At 47.1% G+C, this 20,851-nt stretch overlaps 1 protein-coding gene across 1 annotated transcript in view; it reads right to left on the reverse strand.

Annotated features, from left to right (window-relative positions):
- The window catches only part of LOC104289751, a 21,416-nt gene extending 6,266 nt beyond the window's left edge, over positions 1 to 15,150 (reverse strand). The window contains exons 1-5 of the mRNA XM_009888752.1: positions 14,677 to 15,150; positions 6,639 to 6,800; positions 3,484 to 3,670; positions 2,314 to 2,468; positions 1,040 to 1,066 (exon numbers count right to left, since the gene is read on the reverse strand). Coding sequence (XP_009887054.1) covers positions 1,040 to 1,066; positions 2,314 to 2,468; positions 3,484 to 3,670; positions 6,639 to 6,800; positions 14,677 to 15,072 — 927 coding nt within the window. The 5' untranslated portion in view covers positions 15,073 to 15,150. The remainder of the gene's footprint in view (positions 1 to 1,039; positions 1,067 to 2,313; positions 2,469 to 3,483; positions 3,671 to 6,638; positions 6,801 to 14,676) is intronic.
- Between the last annotated feature and the right edge of the window lie 5,701 nt (positions 15,151 to 20,851).

The following is a 20,851-nucleotide window of genomic DNA, read 5'->3' on the forward strand; positions in this document are numbered from 1 at the left end:
CCCCCCCAGTGTTTGTTCTCTCAGAGCTGAGCTCATCTGGACTCATGAGCTGAAAAGGAACCGCACATCACAACATTTCATGGGGTTTTTGCTACAGTTTCCTAAAGTAATGGCTGGAAAACCTTGGGAACAGAACAAAAAAGATCATGCCCCAGGAGTACCATAATGGGGAGAAACGATTTCCCCTTTCAGTGCAGTTCTCAAACCATTGTCACGTTCGTCAGAGCTGAGCTCATCTGGACTCATGAGCTGAAAAGGAACCGCACATCACAACATTTCATGGGGTTTTTGCTACAGTTTCCTAAAGTAATGGCTGGAAAACCTTGGGAACAGAACAAAAAAGATCATGCCCCAGGAGTACCATAATGGGGAGAAACGATTTCCCCTTTCAGTGCAGTTCTCAAACCATTGTCACGTTCGGGCCATTGTTCTGCCCTGTCCTGAGGTGCCTTCCCACTGTGCCACCAGCAGAGCCATTGCTCCATGAGTTGTGGCCACCTTGGGAGCACAACCTGGCGGCTGCCCAGCCCCACACACCAGCCCAGGCAGAGCCTATTGCAGTAAATCTTCTTGGGGCTCTGCTAAGTTTTCAGTTCAAAACTTCAGATGAGGTCATGGGCTCAGCTGAAAACTGCAACACCGGTTTCTGTGCTATTGAGTTAATTGCCTGTAAGCGAGACTGTTTACTCATAGAAACATCAAACCTTTGTGTTTACTACTAGGATTAATGTGCTCTGTGGAAGGGTTTTGGAAGCCTCAGTGGTTAGTCCCTCATTGCACTGGTGTTGTCCCAAAAAAAGCAAGCACTGCTAATATCACAGACAGCCTGAGTAGTTGTCTGAGCTGTTGTCTGCAGTGAGGGTGGGAGAACAACGGACCGCATGCAGTAAGTCATAGTACATGTGTGTCCATTATTTTGATAGTAAACTTGGGGGGTCAGTGAACCTCTTTTGTTCATGTATAACTCTGTGCACTACAGGGGCTTGGTCCAAGATAATGCAGGTACAAGTTAAATATATTCTGCAAAGGCGGTACATACCGAGATGTTCTTGCTGACGTCCAGACCCTAAAAACAAAAGGCAAATAGACTGATAAATAACAAGACAGCAAAACCATCTCACAGCGCTGGGAACAGACTGGGCTCTGTTCTCAGCTCTGCCCTGGAGTACATCCATAGCCTTGGTCAAGTCTGTTATCTCTTTACGATTCAGTCTCTCATGCCTGTGATAATACCTTCTTTACTCCTCCACCTCTCGCCTCTCTTGTATTTAGACTGCCAGTTCATGTGTATAGCACCTAGTAGCCCGGGGACTAGTGTAGCAGGACTACCATACGGTACCTGACTGTAGAAGTAAATGGGGCATTTCATGCTCAGGGTACCAAATGCAATACTAAGTGAGAATACTAAGCTGTGGCGTAACAAGACAGCATGAGGATTCACTTTATAAAGAGCACGGATCTTGATTCTGCAGTCATCAGTGGCTTCCCAAGTGCTTACAATTATGTTCATACTCCAGAAGTTGGCTGGACACAAGCCAGAGCACTGAGCACCTTTCAGGATTGAGCCTTGATTTAGTTTCTGAAGTTCATTGAAATGTTTGCAACCTATTTGCAACTTTGGGGTGGAAATTTCATGAGAAGGTCTTTCCCATGAGAGACCTACTCCTTCCTCTTTCCTGTCAGGCTGGGAATACTCTGATTAGAGCCTCTGCCCTGGCATTTCAGCACTTCTGATCCCCACCGGAACCTGAAAGTGCTGAGGCAGCCACAAACAATGGGAAAGAAAGAGAGAGGAAAAGCATTCATCCCGGCTCCCTTGGACTTCAGTGGCACGGTTTCCCTGAAACACGCTTTAGGGACTGGAGCTAATTACACCGATATGCTGCCAGTCTGGTAATAAGTGTTGCCAGCTAAGGACTGACGCACTAAAATTTTTATATGTGGTAATGAATGTGTGATTGTTTTAATCTCATTAGCAGCAGTAGTGAAGATGATACTTATGACAGAGTTTGTGTGTTGAGTTATATGGAGTTAGTGAGGGCTAAAGCCCATGCTGCTGTCTGCAGTGCTCCTCTCCCTTGCACCAGTGCTCTGTGCCTTTCTTGGCATAAAGGCATAGATATTGTCTTCATTTAAGGCTGAGATCGGAGAGGCACAGAGCACCCTGGCCCTCACTGCCCCAGCCCCATTCAGTAGCAGATAGCGTTGGCTTGTTCTCCTGGCACCCAACTCTGATCTGCCTGAGCAGAAAGAACTTCATCCTGCATCTCCCACAGGTCCCACTCTGAGTTTGGCTCCAAGCTTATCACTCACCTTTCTTATTGCGGGGTCCTTTGACGGAAAAGCCTGTCCCTCAGCCATGCTACCAGCTTCTCTGAACTCATTCTCCTTGTTGTTCCTATTGTTTGACGACTTCCTGAGCCCCACCATCGGCTGGCTGTTTCCTGATTCCGGGTATCTCTCACTTCCTGCAATGAAACACAAGGATTTGTTCACATTTCTCAGCAGTGTCCTGCTAGTATGGCCTCTGAGCAGTGCTGCCAGTAAGCTGCGACTCCAGATGGGATGAGAACCCAAAAGACTTAATGGTGGGATGAGACCTCATGTCTTGTCATGCCACACTTCAGCGCAAAGAAGGTAAATGCTCCAATAAAGTGTCCAACCACAGCAGACTTTCTAATGTCTTCCTCATGGTCTTATTTTCCTTCCAGGCCTGCTCTGAAACTGCCAGGAAAGAGCATTTCTGAGCCGCAGCACTAGAGATCCCAAGGACCATTTACACTCTGACTCAATCCTGCTAGGAGGTGCGTTGATGTTCTGCGTTTCACCAGGTATTAGAGGCAGGCTGGAGTCCAAGGTTTGCAATAAACTAATCAGCCTCGCTTAGTGGGCTGGTTCACGTCTCACATTGGATCCAGACTTTTCAGCTGGCTTTATCATCAGTAGGCTGAGCCCAGTCTTTCTCAGCCTTCTGGAAAAGTTGGTCTCTGGATCCAAGCTTTGCAGCTGGGGCTTATTTCCACTTGGTCTATAGAATAAGTCATCTTTCAGGAATGTGTTCTGTGCCTGCTCGAGAGGGTAGGAGACTAATAACAGGCATAAGGCTTTCCATCTTAAATCAAATCCTACCTTGGCTGGGGGGTATTTTAAAGACACATGGAGGGGCTCCACTAATGGACCCATTTCAGGCATGCTAAGTTTCCGAAAGAGAGACCCATTTTATAATGCATTTGTTCTAATCTTTGTAGCCACAGCTGCAGAGCAAAAGGTCCTGCTTCACACATGTGAAGAAGCAAGCGTTAAAATCCTGCATGTAGTCAGAGCATTTTAAAACACATCTCTCAGCTTTCCAGCTAAAGTTTAGTTCTGCTAACATCTTGCTCTGTTCCCATCTGTCTTTCCTAGGGAAAGGGAAGCTGCAGGTCAACTTATTTCACCAACTGGTGGCAAGCAGGAGGGCATGTTAGAGGTATTTGAACTCACCATTGCAGCTGCTCAGCTTTTCAGTGTTTGCTCCTATTTCTGGGATGATGGAAAGATCAGAAGGGTTTCCAGTCTGAACCAAGAGGCTGTGAGGTCTGCTCCTCCCAGCAAAAAACGTCTTCACGTCTTGGTACGAGTTGAGGAAGACGCTGGCAGCTCCACAGGAGCAATGTTGCAGAAGGTACTCCTACACCAGGCAAGAAGAAAGTATGCAGGCACTCAGGTGAGCGGGCAATGCGATGGTACAGGCAAATTGCAATCATTCCATCCCAGGGATGCCCAGCCTTGTCCTGAGACCCATCAGGACCCAGACTAATTATTTAACTCTCTAAAAGGCTGAGGAACCCGGTGTTGGCAATGTAGAGTTTCCATGGTTTTCTTCATGGGTTCATTGGTGTTTAACTTAAATTGCCTGGTATTCAGCATCTTTTGGGGTTGTTTCCCAGAAGGAATTGAATACAAGTTTCCAAACACAGAGCTGCTTGGCTAAGGCATTTGTGTAAATAAACCAATCATCTGTTGTAACAGTGACTTGCATTTAAAGACAATGTTATTTTTTTTGGAACGTGCACAGACAGCAGCATGTTGCATTTTTATTGATGGGATGCCATAGTTCTCGTACATGTTACCAGTGAGATTCACTGTATGTGGTACTTCAGCTGGTGTACTGCTACAGCCGGTATGGTGGGAAGGGGAGATTTTCTATCTTGAACAATCATGTTCCACGAGAGTTTAGGAGGGCAGGAAGCAAGGAGAGCTTTATCCAGCTGAAGTGGAAAGGGCACCAAACTGTTTATTGCTGTTGGACTCCGGAGACCCACAAGCAACTGACAGTTTTAATGTAACATCTCATCTGGATATGTTGCCACAGCAGCATGGCACATTGCAGTACCTATACCTTTGAGTCGTGCTTTGAAAATCTGATGAAAGATGCTGCTTTTGGCCCAGGGCATTAAAGACTTCCTTGTAAAGCAAAGGATGTGGAGTAACTGTGTTCCCTTTGTGTTCCAGGATCAACACCATACCCAGCAGCACCTGCTGTGGTTATGTCTGGTCTTTTCATGAGGTCATCAAGATGGTGAGATCCAGCAGGATCACAGCAAAGGTAAAGAAGGATATATCCCTCTTTTTGTTTATTTGTTTCCATTTTGTTGTGTTTAAAGATCCATGATTGTGGTGGCAAAAGTTGTTGTCTACAACTGCACAGCATTTTGCAAAAGATCAAATGTTTCTCTGCCAAAGACATGCTTAGAAGAGTTATGATAAAAGAAGGTTTCAAAATGTTCTAAGTTTTCAATCATCCCACTTGGTCAAGGCTAGTTCTGTGAATGCCTGTGAGTGCCTTCAGCTTCCTGTGATCTTACCTGCCTAGTACTTTATGGAATAAACCAATATAGCTCTGCCAGCTTCAGCAACCTGCATCATCTGAGTGCTTCTGGAAATGTCATCAAGTCTCTGTGGTGATGTTTGTACAGCTCTCAAAAAAGGCATTGGGAGCACTGGCCACCTACAGTCCTCATGACCAGCTCTTAGTAGCACACTAACCCATCACTGCTCTGGGGATTGTGTCTTTCCTAGCCATGTCTGGGGCATGGAACATTTCCATGCTCACAGTCTGCATGCAGAGTCAACATGGTTTGGAAGGTAGCCTTAGGACACCCTCCAAAGCGTGATGTGCATAGCAACCTCCACATCTCATGGCAAACTGGGATAGTACCATTCCTCCTCTACACAGAGGGGGTGTGACTCTGAAGAGGAAAATGATGGAGAGCTGCTCAGATATAGGAGGTGCAGACACCACAGAGACACCTGAGAGAGACACACAGTTTTGTAGAGCACATTGAAAGTGCTGAACGTTACATCTAGGAGTCCAATTCCCCACTGAACAGTATGGGACAAAGGCAGCTGAGAAAGCACTGCTGAGAGATCTTAGAAAATACCAAAAAGATCAAAGTTTCAAATATTTAAATGAAAGCACGGTGCCTTTCATTTCAGTGGGAGCCAGGGAGGAGGGGGCACACACACCAGATGAGGAATTGACCCTGAATTTGCAGCTTGGAGGAGTTACTTTGAGCAATGACTCACAGTTGTAAAGCTTCAGGAAATGTGTTAACAATTCCCAGGCTCTATGTAGGAGGTTGCATTCCTCTGAGCGTGAGAGATGGGTACATGGAAATGACGGGCTATGCTGCTTTGCAACCTGACTCACAACTTGGCTTTGGCTCTGAGGAGAAGTCAGTCACCTACTGCAGATCCAGTCTCAGCAGGTGGGACAGCAGCACCAGGGGAGGAATGACACTGTCGGGAGAATAAAAGACTCGCCACAGCATGACTGGGAAGAAATAGCTGAGTGTGACAAACCCCTTCTGCTCCTTTGGGGGTGATAAAATAAATAGAAAGGGAGGGGAGGAAAAAAGCTGGAAACGCGGTGTGATGGCCAAAGACAAAGAACTGAGAAGCAGAGGTGGGGTAGAGCTGAACAAAATATGCAGGGGCTAAAAAATGCTGTTTAGGAGGACACTGAAATGATTTGCAAATTTCAGTCAAATTCCCCAGCTAGCTCTGGCTGATTAAAAACAAGACAAATGGGAATACTGAGAAGTTTCATGTCAGAGATTAATTTGGCAGCTCAGAAGCGCAGGAAGGGAAAGACAGCATGAAGTTGGGTAGCGGTACCACTGCTTCTCTTTCCCATTGTGTCTGTTTTGTGGGAGTTTGTGGGAGTCTGTTTTTTTGACAGTTTGAAACCAGAAGGAAAAGAGCGAGCTTTTAATTCAAAACACAACTGCTAAGGAGGTCCATGGACATGTTTTTTTTGATGGCATTGACAGGGGGAGATGTGTTCTTGTTCATCTGTGGAGAAGTAAAAGCTCCTGACTTTGAGCTTGGCCATCGCATGAGGTGAGAGGGACGCTTTTTAACTCAACAGAAGCAAGCAGATCTGGGAAACAAAACTGAACAAGAACAGAAACCCAAGCCCACCCTAAGAGCAGCTGAGCCCACTGTGGTGGGTGAGGGCTCCCTGAAGACCAGAGCACCCAGCCCGGGTGGGTGTGGGGTCAACTAAATCAGCATCTTCCCTAACACAGACTTGCAACTTTCCATCTGGGCCTTGGGTACCCCATTTAATGGAAGACATTGTGGTGTCTGCTTACCTCTTTTATCTGTCTCATCTTCTGCTCTTTCTGCAAGCTGCAGACTTGCTTTTGGAGACGCAGGTTGTGCTCCTGCAGCTGCCCGATCTTCTCAATCAGTTGGCAAATGTGTTCCAGGTATCCCAGACCAGATCCCAGGGCTTTGCTGTTCCCTTGGTTCACCTGCAATGACAATACAGCTTGGACCACGGAGTAACGGCAGAGCAATCCTTACTACCAGCTGGGAGCCCAGCACACTCCTTACAGTGCTGTGGGCTGTGGTAAAGACCTCAGGCTTCCTCTTGCAAGAGGCTTTGGTTGTAGCCAGATTTGAGCTATGGTGTTGTGTGCTCGCAGCCCTTTTCTGGATTACCCAGCAAGATGCTCCATCAGAGGGACTCTTCTGACTGATCACAGGCTGATGCAGAGGTAAAACTTTTGATGGCCTGTTTCTAGTTCAACCTCCCAGGCTAATTTTTATGTTTTACTGGCCATAACACACTTACAAACACAGTCCTATTGTATGGTATAGATGACTGGGGTTAGTATGGCTCATTTAGCCCACAGCCCTCTGCAAGTCATGTTAATGTCTACTGAGGCTAAGCTTGGCTCCTACTCAAAGGCACATACCAGCATGATGCAGTGACTTGCTGCTTTGTGACCGACTTGGGGGTACATTTTGTCTGCTTTGGCAATCTGCAACCATTACGGCACCGTTGAACCCAGACCCTCATCACTGGTAGGTCAGTGAAAGGGACATGTGCCTGAACCAAGCTGCCAAAGTGAAAGAACATCTTTCCACTGCCCTTTAGCAGTTCCCAGCTTATGTCTCTGCTGCTACGTTCTCAGTCGTTACGAGATGCCTGAAGAAAACCTGCAGGACAACAGGGATCTGCTGGAGAGGGTCCAGCAAAGGGCTACGAAGATGATTAGGGGATTAGAACATCTCTCGTATGAGGAAAGGCTCAGGGACTTGGGTCTCTTTAGTCTAGAGAAAAGAAGATTGAGGGGGGATCTTATTAACGCTTACAAATACTTAAAAGGAGGATGCCAGGGGGATGGGAGCAGTGTTTTTTCAGTGGTGACCAGTGATAGGACGAGGGGTAACAGGCACAAGCTTGAACACAGGAAGTTCCATCTTAACATGAGGAGGAACTTCTTTACTTTGAGGGTAGCGAAGCACTGGCACAGGCTGCCCAGAGAGGTGGTGGAGTCTCCCACTCTGGAGACCTTCAAAACCCGCCTGGGCGCTGTCCTGTGCAACCTGTAGGTGACCCTGCTCTGGCGGGGGGGGTGGACTAGATGATCTTCAGAGGTCCTTTCCAACCCTGACCATTCTGTGATTCTGTGACCAAGCATGCTGCCTGGCTACAGCAGGATACTCCGTACCACTGATCTCTCCCAGCCCATGACCTGCAGAGTCTCACTGCTGCTCAGCCCAGGGCAGTGGCAGAGGCAGACAGTAATCCTGTGGCAGAGGAAAGGCCACCGTGCTTCCCAGACTCCTGCTCCGCACCTCACCGCTTCTGGCCCCAGGACACAGCAAGTGTCCTCTCATGCGCCGTGAGCGGACTCTGCTGAACGTGCTGACAAATACATGCGGAGGCTCACTTCCACCTTGGCGCTGCCTGCTGATGTGCATGTGATATCAGTAAGTAAAATAAGCCTCGGTCTTTACAAAAGCAGTGCTCTAAGTTTATCTTACTTCAAAAAATAAGTTCCCTCTACAAAAGCAGGAAGCTTACTCTGTCTCCTTTCCCACAACAATCTACGTTTTTGGGGAAATGCCAGCCTTGGGACTCTTCCTGTATTTTCATTATGTCAGAAAGCTCATGGTGTGTTCAAAAATAATCAACATTAGGATTTACTTCTTTTTAAACAAATGATGATACAATGTTATTTATAAACAGGTATTATTATGTCCAGATGCTTTTGTGTCTGAGGTTGGGACAGAGGTCACATGAAATCATATGAAAAGCTGCGATGACTCCAAGCCAACCAGTCATTCACATTCATGATTTTTGTTTTGCTCTCGGGCAGAGCCTGCAGAAGTGGTGGCAAGGCAAAGGTTACTCAGCCATAAAACTGAGTTCTCAGCATGTCTGTGCAGTGGGAAGGGGCAGCCCCAGGACCCACAGGGAGAACAAAGCCCCTGTGATGCCTGCTGGGAAAAGCTTGAATCAAATGCATTATAACCAACATATCTGAAAGCTGCTAGGGATTTTGGGGTGCCCAGCTTCAGAAGCATGACTTTTCAGAAAGTACATGAGTATTAGCTTCTAAGGATTTTTTCAAAATTTCCCAAAAACAGGTAGTCAAAAGTTCCTCATTCTCCTTGAAAATGTGGGTTTTCTGCCACTCTGTACCATCTTTTTGCACATTTAACACCTTCCCTTTCTTCCAGTTTGCTGTTCCAGTGACTGATGGCATGTCTATATTGCCCTCTGGAGACAGTGAGCCAAATCCAACCCCTTTTATAGCTGTAGAAATACAAGGGAAGACTACAAGGGACACAGCAGCTCTTGGAAAAGAGGGTAAAGTAAAACATTTGGCTGTAACCTCGGGACTGGGGAGACAGAAGGAAGCACTTGACTGTCATCTCTTTCAGGCAGGGACCCTCTTTATATTTATCCAGTGCTTAACACTGTAAGGTCCTGCTTTGTGTTTGTGGCTGCTAGGTTTATATGGCAACATGGGCAGGGGAGGAGAAGACGTGGTGGCCCAGATTTCCAGTGCTCTGCGCCTAAGGCTGAAGGCACTTGAACGGAAAGGTGTTTTGGGCAGGCAGGGAGAAAATCTGGCTTTTAGCAAAAGTTAGAGAGAATGTCCAACTCCTGAGGATACAGGTCCCCAGAACAAAAAAAAAAAAAAAGAGGGAAAATATGTAGAGCAGTTGCCTCCAGGCCTTGGGGCAAGGGGGATTTAACCCTGTGGATGACCTAAACCAGACTGAAGGTTGGACCCAGTATGCTGGAGGTATGCTGGAAGCCCCTGTTTCACAGCCATCCTTCAGAGGCTGCTCAGGGCAGGCAGTTTGGGCTATTTAACAGAAAATTAATTTGCATTTTATTGAAGTGATCCAGGCAAGCGCAAATGATCAAAAGGCCAATCAGGCAGAGCCTGCAGCGCCTGCCTATCCCTGCAGGGTCAGCCACCTCTGTGGTCAGCATGCAAGGGTAAAAGCTTTTAAAGGGAATACTTCACCTTGCTTGCCCTGCCACGTGGCCCGTTAGCATCAGGATTGATCAGATATGGCAGGTGTTCAATACAGAATATCTGTGTAATTCAACTGGTTGCCCCAAAACGATTGCTCAGAGACGGCCTCTCCAGGGACCCTTCCAGGACTCTCTTTTCCATAGACTGGAAATACCTAGGCAGCCCTTTCTATCTTCTGGTCATGCCACGTACAGCACAGAACCTGCTCTGTCACATTCTGGTCTAAATATTTTCGTCTCAGCACCTGTGAGAGGGTTTTACGCTGGCAGTGGAGGGTGAGCAACCATAGGAAAACTGCAAACATTTTCCAGTCTCTTCCAGTCTCTGTCCTCCCAGTTGAAGCTTCCCAAAACGTTCACCTAACGAGACTGAAGTTTTTCCCATTCCCCACACAGGGACTGTCAAATAGTATTGGAACAAAAAGCATGTGCCCATTTTTGAGTTGATGAAACCTATGAAGGATGAAAAACATCTCATCTACTTTTTTGAAGGTGAAGATGCAAAGGATCAGACAAACCTAATTTATGGTTTATCAGATGGTTAACCAAAGAGATGGTTAAAGTTGCACTGGGAAAGTAACAACATAATGTATAAATAGGTGCCAGATTTTGCTTTCAGGTACATCAGACTGAACCAGACCCTCAGCTGGAAGAAAAGGAATCCAAAGCTCTCAGCTATACTGTGCTGAGTTACTCCCACTACAGTTTTGACCCTGCGGAGTTAAGGTGCACTACACTGACTTTACACTTGTGGAATGAAAAAGAGATCTCTAGCCTTGTGAGTACTTACCTAACTAAGTTTTGGGGATGAGTTTTCAGTGCATGTATCCCTGTTCAGCTGGCAATAAACCATCGCAGTTGTGCTGGCCCACAGATCTCTTAGGAAGCTTAAAATACAGGATCATCATCTGCACTGAGAACTTTGGCTTACCTAGAGCCCTCCAGTCAATATTTTGACTGTTGTAAAATCACATTTTTCTCTGAAGCCACCAGAGTCACCGAGGTGGGAGCCTGTCCCTCTGTGTGTGTGTGTGTGTGTAACATCATGCTCCCTGTAGCATCTGAGTACTACAAAGGTTTGAAGTTCAGTGGGAGCTGCAATAAAGATGGTTGTTTTCAAGCCTCTTGTCCAACTGAGATATAACCAAAATCTGCATTTCTGATCATCTCATCAGCACTGCGTCCTGCCTAATTTCAGCCATGATCTCTTACTTTGATGTGTGCAATGGGCTTTTCTTCAATTGGGCTCAGTGGAAAATTGTCCTGGGCTGGACCTGGCAGCAGGAGCCGAAGCTGACGGGTAGGACTAGCTTGCAGGAGAAGCTCTTCATTCAGACAAGAGCTTGCTGATGTTTCCTGCAGTGACTTAGGTTTCTGCACTTCATGCAGTGCTCTTCGCTTTCTCTTGTAGATAGCTTTGAGTTGTACCATCGTCCATCCTCCCATAAATCCCTCACTGCCCACTCCTGCCGCATTAGCATGGCCAGTACGGAGGCAGTACGGTCACTGTGCTGACAGCCACCGAATGTAATTACAATCCTCCCATCATGGGCTTGGAGCAACCGATTAGTGACGCCGCAGACTGAGCGGGAAGCATTTGTCACTGGAAGCTGACAGCACCAAAAGGCTTGTGAATAACAGGAAAGAGAGGGATCGTGCTGTATATTTCTGACGGCTCCACCCTGTTGTCCAGGAGGAGCTGCGCTTACTGATAGCTTCTGGTTTCCTCCGAGCGGCACGCACAGGCTATGGGGCTCACCATCACAGGTTGCCCTATCCTTCCCTTGAACCGTACCGCTCTCCGCAGAGAAGTGTTTTGACTGCTTTGGCCCAGAAGAATTAGCGCTGTGTGAATAATGGTGGGGTTTTTTCATTTAATGACGACAATGCTCCCACCCTCTCTCTTCTTCTACGGGTATGGGCTGACTTTAATGTAAACTTTATGGAGTGTGAGGAAGTGTTTCCAAAGCAAAAGCATCAAAAGCTATGTATCTTCAAACTGACCCCAAACATTTAATTTGGCTTAAAAGGAAATGCTTTTATTTAGGCTTCAAAGTTCTTTCACTTGTTGTTTGACAGCTTCCACTTTCTTTCATCTTTCTAAACGTAGGCAAATTTCAAAATAATGGCAGTTCAAAACAAAAGATCAGAAACCTTTGTTTAAGAAATGCCAGACTAAAATGATTTGATGTGTATTTTCAGCCAAAGCCATTCACCAAATGAATCCAAACGGTCAAAATATTTGGTCATTTTCAATCTCTCTTCTTCAGCAGTTTCCTTCCTGTTCTCTTGGAAGTGGCCTTGGCAGTGGGGGAGGCCAGCATGACATCAAGGGACATCCTCATCCAGAGACTGAATCCTTCCTTGCTCGGCTGTGGCATGCTGGTAAGCACAGTGCCCTTGGCATTGCCACAGCCAGCCAGGCTGGGGAAACACAACTGCTCCCCTGTTACCTGAAAGTTGTATTCCCAAAACCAGCAGCAGACCTGAGAAAGTTGCTGTCATCTATAGTTCAATAATGCTCTCACCTGGCATTAAACATAAGCCAGTAGAAGCACTCTTGCATCTCTATCAATATTTCTACTGAGATGGGTAGTGGAACAATTTGGTTTGCCGTGTTCTTTGCCAAGCAGAGTGGGAATACCCTGTACTGGCCTGATAGCTTTCAGACAACACTGATTGCATTTCCAGGGGTGTCCGAGTCCCTGAGATGACATCAGGACAGACAAGAGATTGGCTCCTAAGTACCGTGTTGCATCTCGGACAGGTTATGGCCAAATGCGATAGCCACAGAGTAAGCCTGGAGCAGAGCCTCAGCTGGGGTGAACCAAGATGCATCCATCAGCTGATGGATGCAGATGATCATCTGGACATCATTTCTGAGTGGGTCTCACTCTGTGCTGCCTCTATTGTATGACAGTGAGGACAGGTCAACCCGGTGCAGGTTTGGGGAGGGCAGAAGGCTCTGCAGCTGCAGGAGGCTGTCCCTGGGCTCTGCCGCAGGGCTGTGCAGCAGTCGGGGGCATTTCGTGCCCCGGTCAGCCTGGGCGCTACCTGGCATCCCAGCAGTTTGAAGAGTGCTGCTCTTGAGATGCTGCAGCCTGGAGGTGCTCTGTGAAGAGGGGCAAACTTCCCCAGCATCTAGGTCACAGCTGTATTTATACAGCTCGAAAAACAAACAAAGAAAAGTGCTCTGGGGCACAGAGCTTTAGCACTCAGCCGGTGAGGATATTAAAAAGGAGGGGAGATAAGCCACCAAGAGCTTCATTTCCTCTTCAGCTTCTTTCTAATTTATTCTGTTGTTTATTTAAATGCTCTGCGCGTTTGGAAACTGCTCCATTTCACAAAGGACTTAAGGGAAGGGAAACTGAGGCTCCATTTCACAAAGGACTTAAGGGAATTTCACGGGCAGCCAGAGCTGTCAGACAAGACCAAGCTGGCTGCAAACCCTCTGGAGCACGACAGAGAATTTAGGTAACTTTTTATAAAGTCTCCTGGTATTCAAACTCTCCTGCTCCAATCTTTTTTTTTTTTTTTTTGAACTCTCTGCCAAAAGGCCAGGTTGCTGTCTGTTTGGGAACTGTGCAAAATAGACATCTGTCTTCTGCCATGTGTGAGATGGCCCTGGGGAGGAAGAGGTTGCTGAATTGGATTGGATGGTGCTCGTGCTGCCTCGATATGTGGTGTTAACAAAGGTGGGCCATCTCTGACCTTCCTCACTACTCGGGAGGGTTTGGCATGCTGGAGAGGAAGGCCATCGCCTGATGGTTCAAGGCCCATGCAGAGAGAGGTCATGGTGAAATTACACGCACAGCACACAGCACTTGTCACTTGGCTTCCTCCCACCCATCTCCCATTCCAATTCATCACTATTACAGCAATGAATGCCCCGAAAAGGAATCCCTGCGATGCGCTGTTTGATATTTTTGTTGTGTGTGTGTGACCTTCTTCACCTAGCCTGCCCCCTCCTTTCCTTTTGCTCACGGGGCTTTTTGGTCTCTCAAGAATCACCTCCCCAGTTAGACCTTTCCGTCGCTGGTTCACGGAAGCCACTGCAGCGGGCAGGCACGGCAGTGTCTGCACGTCGGCGGCGTGGGGCCTCAGGCAAAGCACTGTGGGGAGCGCTTGCCAGCATCCACTATGGGACAAGGTGCACAGAAGGGCTTTTTGTTTTCCTCTCAGTCACACAGTGTACCCAGCAAGGGGGAAGGTGTAGGACAAGCTGCTGAAAATCTTACGTATTTAAAGTTTGGTCAGTCTCAGAACACAGGAGATCTCCATAAATTGGGATCTCCATGCCCAGCCCAGCAAAGATTTGAATTTGTGCGTTAGTTCCCTGCTCACTCATTATTCGAGAGAGCAGGCTCAAGAGGACAGGACAGGCCTGGACAGGAATGAGCTACCCCTTAGACAAGTTCCTTCCAAACTCCAGCGCTCCGACAGCAGTCCAGCTTTTCCCAGGAACAGGAATAACCTGACCTTGAAAAAGAAACTGTGTTCTGATCCCCGTCTTATGTATCAGAGGATGATGACTAACTTTATAATCTTCATTTTAAGACCAGAATCAAGTCCATTCTCTTATCTAGGGCTTTTTGAAACATCAGAACTCCATGAGCCATTAGTCATCCTTACCCAGACCCAATATATGCGAATTACTTCAGAATTTCACTGCTATGAAAAGAGCTCTTAAAAATCCATTGCCAAGATCTCCTGCTTGCAACGGTTTCAGGAGATTTCCTAACTCACTCAGATGTGCCCTAGCTCGTGACAGACGATAGGACTTGAACTCTGACTGAGGTATTTGGAGAGGCCTAGCTATAAGATTCAGTTTAGGTGTCTCTTACCTCACTCAGTCTACAGCATTCATCCATGTATTCATCCAGACTGTCACTTGTGGGGTACTTCTTCAGCTGATGACCATGGATCTGAAGGTCTTGCATGCTGCCAAAGTTCTCTGGGAAATTGTCAGCAATTGTCTTTGGCTCTTCTATGGGAGCTGGGGTAGGAAGAGCGCTTTCCCTGGGAAGGTCTGTCTCTGGGGTAGGTTCCTTTTCCAGAGACTGTCTTTCGCTTTGGTCAAAATGTTTACTGGGACTTTCTTCCTGAGGGACACTGAAGTCTTCAAGGGGAGCTGTAGGACCCTGCACAGCACCTGCCTCCTGGCTGTAGTACTCAGCTTGCTTTTCACTCTCTGGCTCTTGGTGGCTGGCTTTTCTGGCATGCTCTTTACATGTTCTCATTATCAGATGGTCAATTTCTGGAGAAGAAGAGGTGCTAAGCACGCCTGAGTCACAAAAGGAGTCTCTGCTGTGAAGCACAAAGCTCTTTTCTGAACCCGTTGGGGTTGATGGAGAATTAGCCCCGCTTGGCAATTCAACCCCGGAGTCCTCAGATTCAAATTTGGAGAATCTATGAAGTCGGCACTTGGACTCGAAGGCGCTGAGGTCAGGCAGTGTGGCTACATAGTCTGTGCTTGCCGGGCCATCTGCATAGTCTGGATCTGCCGGTGCAGCTGCTGCGTTCGGATTTTCCTGGCAGTCCGGTGGGAGGCTGGCGCCGGGGAGATGGGACTCTTCTGTGCAGGCTGTGTCAGCTGGAGCCTCTGGGATTAACCCTGGGTTTTGAATTCCTTCATTGCTCAGTATCTTCATATGTGTTAGCACGACTTTGTCCTCAGCAGGTGGGCTCCTCTTACCTGCTTAAAAGAAAACAAGCAGAGGGTCACAAGAGGCTACAAAACTCAGTGTATAGTGCATCCCTTGAGGGGTGTGAAGTGTAAACCTGTCTATAGTAAGGCGGTAGAGGGGGGCAGCCCTGATTTGTTTTTCTTGAGCTATATGAAGCTTTCTTGTAGGTTTGCTAGAACAGAAATGTTGTGTTTCATGGCCCCAGAGTCCTTTAGGGGGAGTCATAAATGCACACGGGGTTCTGATTTAGTAGGTCGGTAGAAAACAACACATATAGCCAGATAACTTTTTTGTGATTACCTGTGCACAGACGCAGAGAAGTACATTTTCTTTCAGCATGACAGACATTAGTTTAAGGCTAAAATATTTCCTCTGATTAAATGTATTCTGAACCATCAGAAGAAAGGGTCAAAAGAAATCTGTCTTTCCGCAGGCTTAAGAGAATTTTGGGTTGCAACAAGCAATTTGCAAACTGTTTGGTATTCTTTGCCGTATTCTCTGTACACATACAGGTGACGAAAAGCAAGTACTGATAGAAAAAGCAAACAAGGCACTGTAGATCTTTTTTCACTCCCTGTATGGTTTTAGCTATGAAGTAATTTCTTTAAATGAACTCTTACCTTCTTTGTAAAGAGAAAGGAGAGCGGGGCAGCTCTGTTCATTAGTTTTTTGCACATCAACAAAGACGACTTGTTTTCACATCACAATTATTTCACATGGCAATGTGGTAGAACAGTCTCTGGACGAAAGGCTGATCTACAGGAGTTGAAGATCTGCCCCCAGGTTTTCTTACTGTTTTTCTGAATCTAATATTTCTCAGTGCAGACTTCTGCTTCACACTGGTATGAGAGCCAGTGTCAACGCTCTGCGTCCACCCTTTAGCAAACCGCAAATCTCAGCTCCAAGCCCATCTGTTAGTGCATTTGGGACCAGGAAATGCTGCAGTACAACAATTCCGTTTCTCTGGTATATCTTCCCTTATTACTGCCTGACCCAGAGCACCTCAGAGGGCTACAATGCATACACTTTTCAGGATACTTTACTTCCTACTCCATTTCCTTTCATTTCCCTCTCCTACTTCCTTTGTTTTTGCCTGACATCAAACCAGCCGCTGCTTTACAAGCTCACTCCCGGTAAGGTAATTATCCCTAAGTAGGCAGGTTTGCCTGGGACCCCCTGCTAGCAGTAGAGCGGGGAGAGCTCTGCTGTGCAGCTCTCATTCACGGTAACCCAGAAAACTCCCCGTTTCAGAAATAACCTGTTTTCCAGCCTTCCCTCTTCCAGCTTGCTTTCCGCAACGTCCACAGACAAAGGAGACTTTTACTCATTAAGGCCAAGCTAGCTATTAAATGAATAATTTTCTATTTTATTTAAATTCCTTCTATTTGATCTTGAGAATTTCTTGGGAGAGCACTGAAATGTGCCCTTTACTGTCCATAGGCAGCCATAGATTCAATATTTTACACTAGATTTTCAAAAGGGCTCTCAGTGATAAATAATCCCATCTGATGGGCTTTTTATGGCACTTGGGCATGTAGTGCTTATAACCCCTTACAGAAGATCTTGTTTATCATACACAGAATTGCAACTGCCTCCCTTGGCAGGATTCACAGCCATCTCTCCACTGTAAAGAGCCACATTTGGGACAGTCAGTGCCAAACCGTCTGCAGTGCCACACCAGTACATTGCTGTGGCAGGGGACAAGAGAAAGACATTGCCCATGGAAGTACCAGAGGAACGCTCACCAGGAGCTGCCTGTGCTGGGCTGGGTACCAGCCCTCCCACTCTTGGGATGAGCGTGATGGACCCTTAACTGAGGACCAGGAGGCTGGTTTGCAGCTTCACACACAGCAAAACAGGGAGGTCGGTGCCAGGTCTTGGAAAGAGGAGGTGGAGCTGAGTCGTTACTGATTTGGAGTGAAGAGGACCTTCCTGCTCAGCTGCAAACACCTCTTGGCAGCAAGAGGCAAAGAGTTGTATCTGTATGAAAAACAGAAGGCGTACAGGCTCTTCTGATGGCATCACCACCCCAGATGGCACAACAAAACCACCGAGAGTCAGGAGGAGAGCAGTTGCGTTGCTGCACTTCCTTTTTAAGAACAAATCATACAGCTGTCACTCTTACCAGGAATTACTCTATGCAATGGTAGTCCCTTCCCGCAGACTTTGATTGCATTCACTTATTAATCATGCCATGCTTTCCTTTGATTGGAGATTCTCTGTCTTTCAATCTGCCCCTATTTTTCTTGCTTAACCGGTTTCACCCTGGCCTACACAAATATTTCTTTGTCTGAAATCAGGAAGCAGCATATTAAAATGAGGTCTTGCTGCTTACAGAAGGAGATGTCAGATGCTTTAATTCGTATCTTTTATAACTACAAAAGCTACAATGTGTATCAGAAAGCTTGGCTGGGGTAGAAAAAATAAAAAATGAGATTAAATCTCTGACCCTCTGCATCAGGGTCCCCTTGATGCCAACAACCCCAGTGCTGAGAAAGGTCTGCGCTCTGGACAACACAGTCCTTTGCTGCTCCCATCCTGCGGTCACTAGCAACATTGCACGGTTTCACAATTTCTCATTTATCTGTTCTAGGCTGCAAACCATTGATCTTGGCACTGGCAGGTCCTGGTAACCACAGTGTTTGAGCATTTCTGATTTATCCTCCCAACCCCTTGCGATGATGCAAAATGCTATCATCTCCCTACCACAAGTTCAGAACTGATGCAAAGGACGGCAGGATTTTGTAAGATGCTTAGGCACCTTGTCCTCACTCATTCAGTGATACTTTCCCATGGTCAATGAGGTCATCTGTGCTACAGCAGAGAGATCTCCCACGAATAAGGCAGCGACCTGAAACTCGAGTTTTTCTTGCTGCACCTCACTGATGGAACAGTCTCTTCTTCCTCTCAGTTAACTGGGTTGTGGAATCTAAACCATGGGACTTCCAACAAGCAGATTGTTTCTGCTACAGATCTTGAAAGAGGCATACAAAAATGCAGCTTTTGCAAGCATATTGCCAACAAACACCAGAATGGTGCAATTAAAGCTCATCTGTGCAATTACAAAAAAAAAAAAAAAAAGAAAAAAGTGAGCCAGACCCTCAGCTGCTATAAATTAGCTCGTTACCAGGGCCCCTAACAGAATTGTTTCAGCTAATTCTGGCTGGGAATTTGGCCTGTAAGGGCTTTGTACAACAATACCAGGGCCCCAGAGCAAAGCAGGGAAGATGGACTCCTGCCTGGCACTGGAGGGAGCGTGCGGCAGGGGTACGGTTACAGTGCTGCGTGGAGGCTTCTGAAAGGAGGTGTGAAGAGCTTCAGAGAGCTGAACGGCGGCACGAAGGTTGGTAAGATGTATTTACTTGTGCTGGAGGCCAGCCAGGTTTGACACTGCTGCTCCTGGGAAATCAGCCAAGATTTTTTTTTGTTATTGTTGTTTTTTGTTTCCTTTCCCCTGGACTGGTTTTCCACACCCCTTCTGGGGTGGGGGTAAGGTACCGAAAGATGCTGCTTTCAGGCAGCTGGCTGGGACGCTGGCATAGCAGCAGCGGAGTTGTGTGTGTGTGCTTAGGAATCAGTATAGCTTCCTGCAGCATCTTTGGCAACGTGTGCCCCGGCCAAACATCGTCTCGGGTTAACTCCTGCTATTTGCCCAGTAGCGCTCTCAAAGGGTTATATGGCTCTGTAACCACACTAGAGATAAGCAGGGTTTAAACGGGGTTCTCCGGGTTGTAATAGAAGCCCGTAACTGACGGTGACTGATTATGTGTAACCTTGGGCGAGTTGTTGTACTTTCTGTGCTTGTACAGTTGGAGAGTAAGACTGCTTTCCATCTTGTAGGGAGGTGGTAACAGTGAACTAGCTAATATCTGAAGGTAATTAGTAGGGAGTGAAAGGAATTGATGTGTCCCAGCTAAGTTTCTAGAACTTTGCTTTGCTTCATTTCCAAGTTGCTTTCTAGGATACTTCTCTGTTGGCAGTTAGCAAACCCTAGCAGAGAAACTTAAATCCTACAAAGGTGGATATGCTCCCATCAGCTGGTGTGCCAAGGCTTTCCTTTCCTTGGGGTTTTAAGTCCAAGTGTATTTTTCCTGTTGCACAATAACTAGGAGCTGCCAGGGCACAGCCTAGAGCATTAATACAGAGATTCCTCACCTGAGGAAGGAGGGTGGGTATCTAAATACAAAATTGCTTTCAAGCAGCTTCTTTACCCCAAGTAAGTTGCCCACAAGAAATACGCTCAAACAACTGCCCAGGTAAAACTCCTAGGCGTTCCCAGTCTTGCCCAGGCCTAATTCCTGCAAAAGCTCCCACCTCTCTAGTAAACCAAGCCAAAGTCTGCATTCAAATCCCTGTGCTCTAAAGCATTGAAACCAAGGGCCAGGTTTTTTTTTTTGCCTCTATGCCTGTGGCTCAAAGCCATGTTTCACCTGGCAATTCCTTCAGTGCAAGCCCTGTTAAGTTCTGCTGCATCCCTGAGAGGGGTCCTTGGCCTCTGATGCACTGATTCGAGTATCATAGCACATGGTCTTCTGATGCATCTGGCTAATGGAAAAACTGGTGGCGGGAAGAGGCCAGGCTCACAGTGGGAAGAGCACTGCTAGTGGCAGTGCAGAGCTATACCATGCAGTGCTGCCCTGTGCTGCTCTCCTCCCTTCTAGTCTGTGCCTACCCGTCATCTCAAAATGTTAATCCTGATTGTAGGCTGCTTGGCATGGGGAGAATCTCTGTTAAACAGGTGCGTGATGACTGGCACAACTGGAGCCAAAGCTTTGCTTGTCCCCGTCTGCTGTTGTGTTACAAAGGAAGGCAGCATTAGAGCCATGGCAGCCCTCTGCTTGTCCCCACAGCTACTGCAAGGTTCATGTGCACAGCGAACCCATCCACGGCGGGTGGTGCTGGCAGGCTCATGGAGGGTGGCAGTTTCAGGGAGAGGCACAAGGCGAGCGGTGTGGAGCTGCTCAGAGTGCCTATTCCTCCCCCCATTCCCATCTACCACAAGACGTGCAACATCCTCTAGGCTTAAATCTATAAGGCCACTTCTTTCCAACTGCAGTGTGCCACAGGAACAGGGCACTGGAAGTAAAGGGCATCACCAGTGACCAGGGTTGCTGGAGTAGCAGGGATTGTGCACAGCTGCCCTGCAAAGGAAGCCCAAAGTCAAACCCCATCATTCCTACCAGTCTGCTTAGCCGTAAGCACAGGAGCAAGATGCACATGTGAAGCCCCAGAAAAGGGTTTTCAGCATCCCCTTAGAGGAGCTGCACGGTAACTACTCTCTAGCTCCAGCTGTGCCAAGGATTAAATCCCGTACCATGCAGGACAGGTTCTG

Source organism: Charadrius vociferus, unplaced genomic scaffold, assembly GCF_000708025.1.
Source record: "Charadrius vociferus isolate BGI_N301 unplaced genomic scaffold, ASM70802v2 scaffold436, whole genome shotgun sequence".
NCBI classification, from domain to species: Eukaryota; Metazoa; Chordata; class Aves; order Charadriiformes; family Charadriidae; genus Charadrius; species Charadrius vociferus.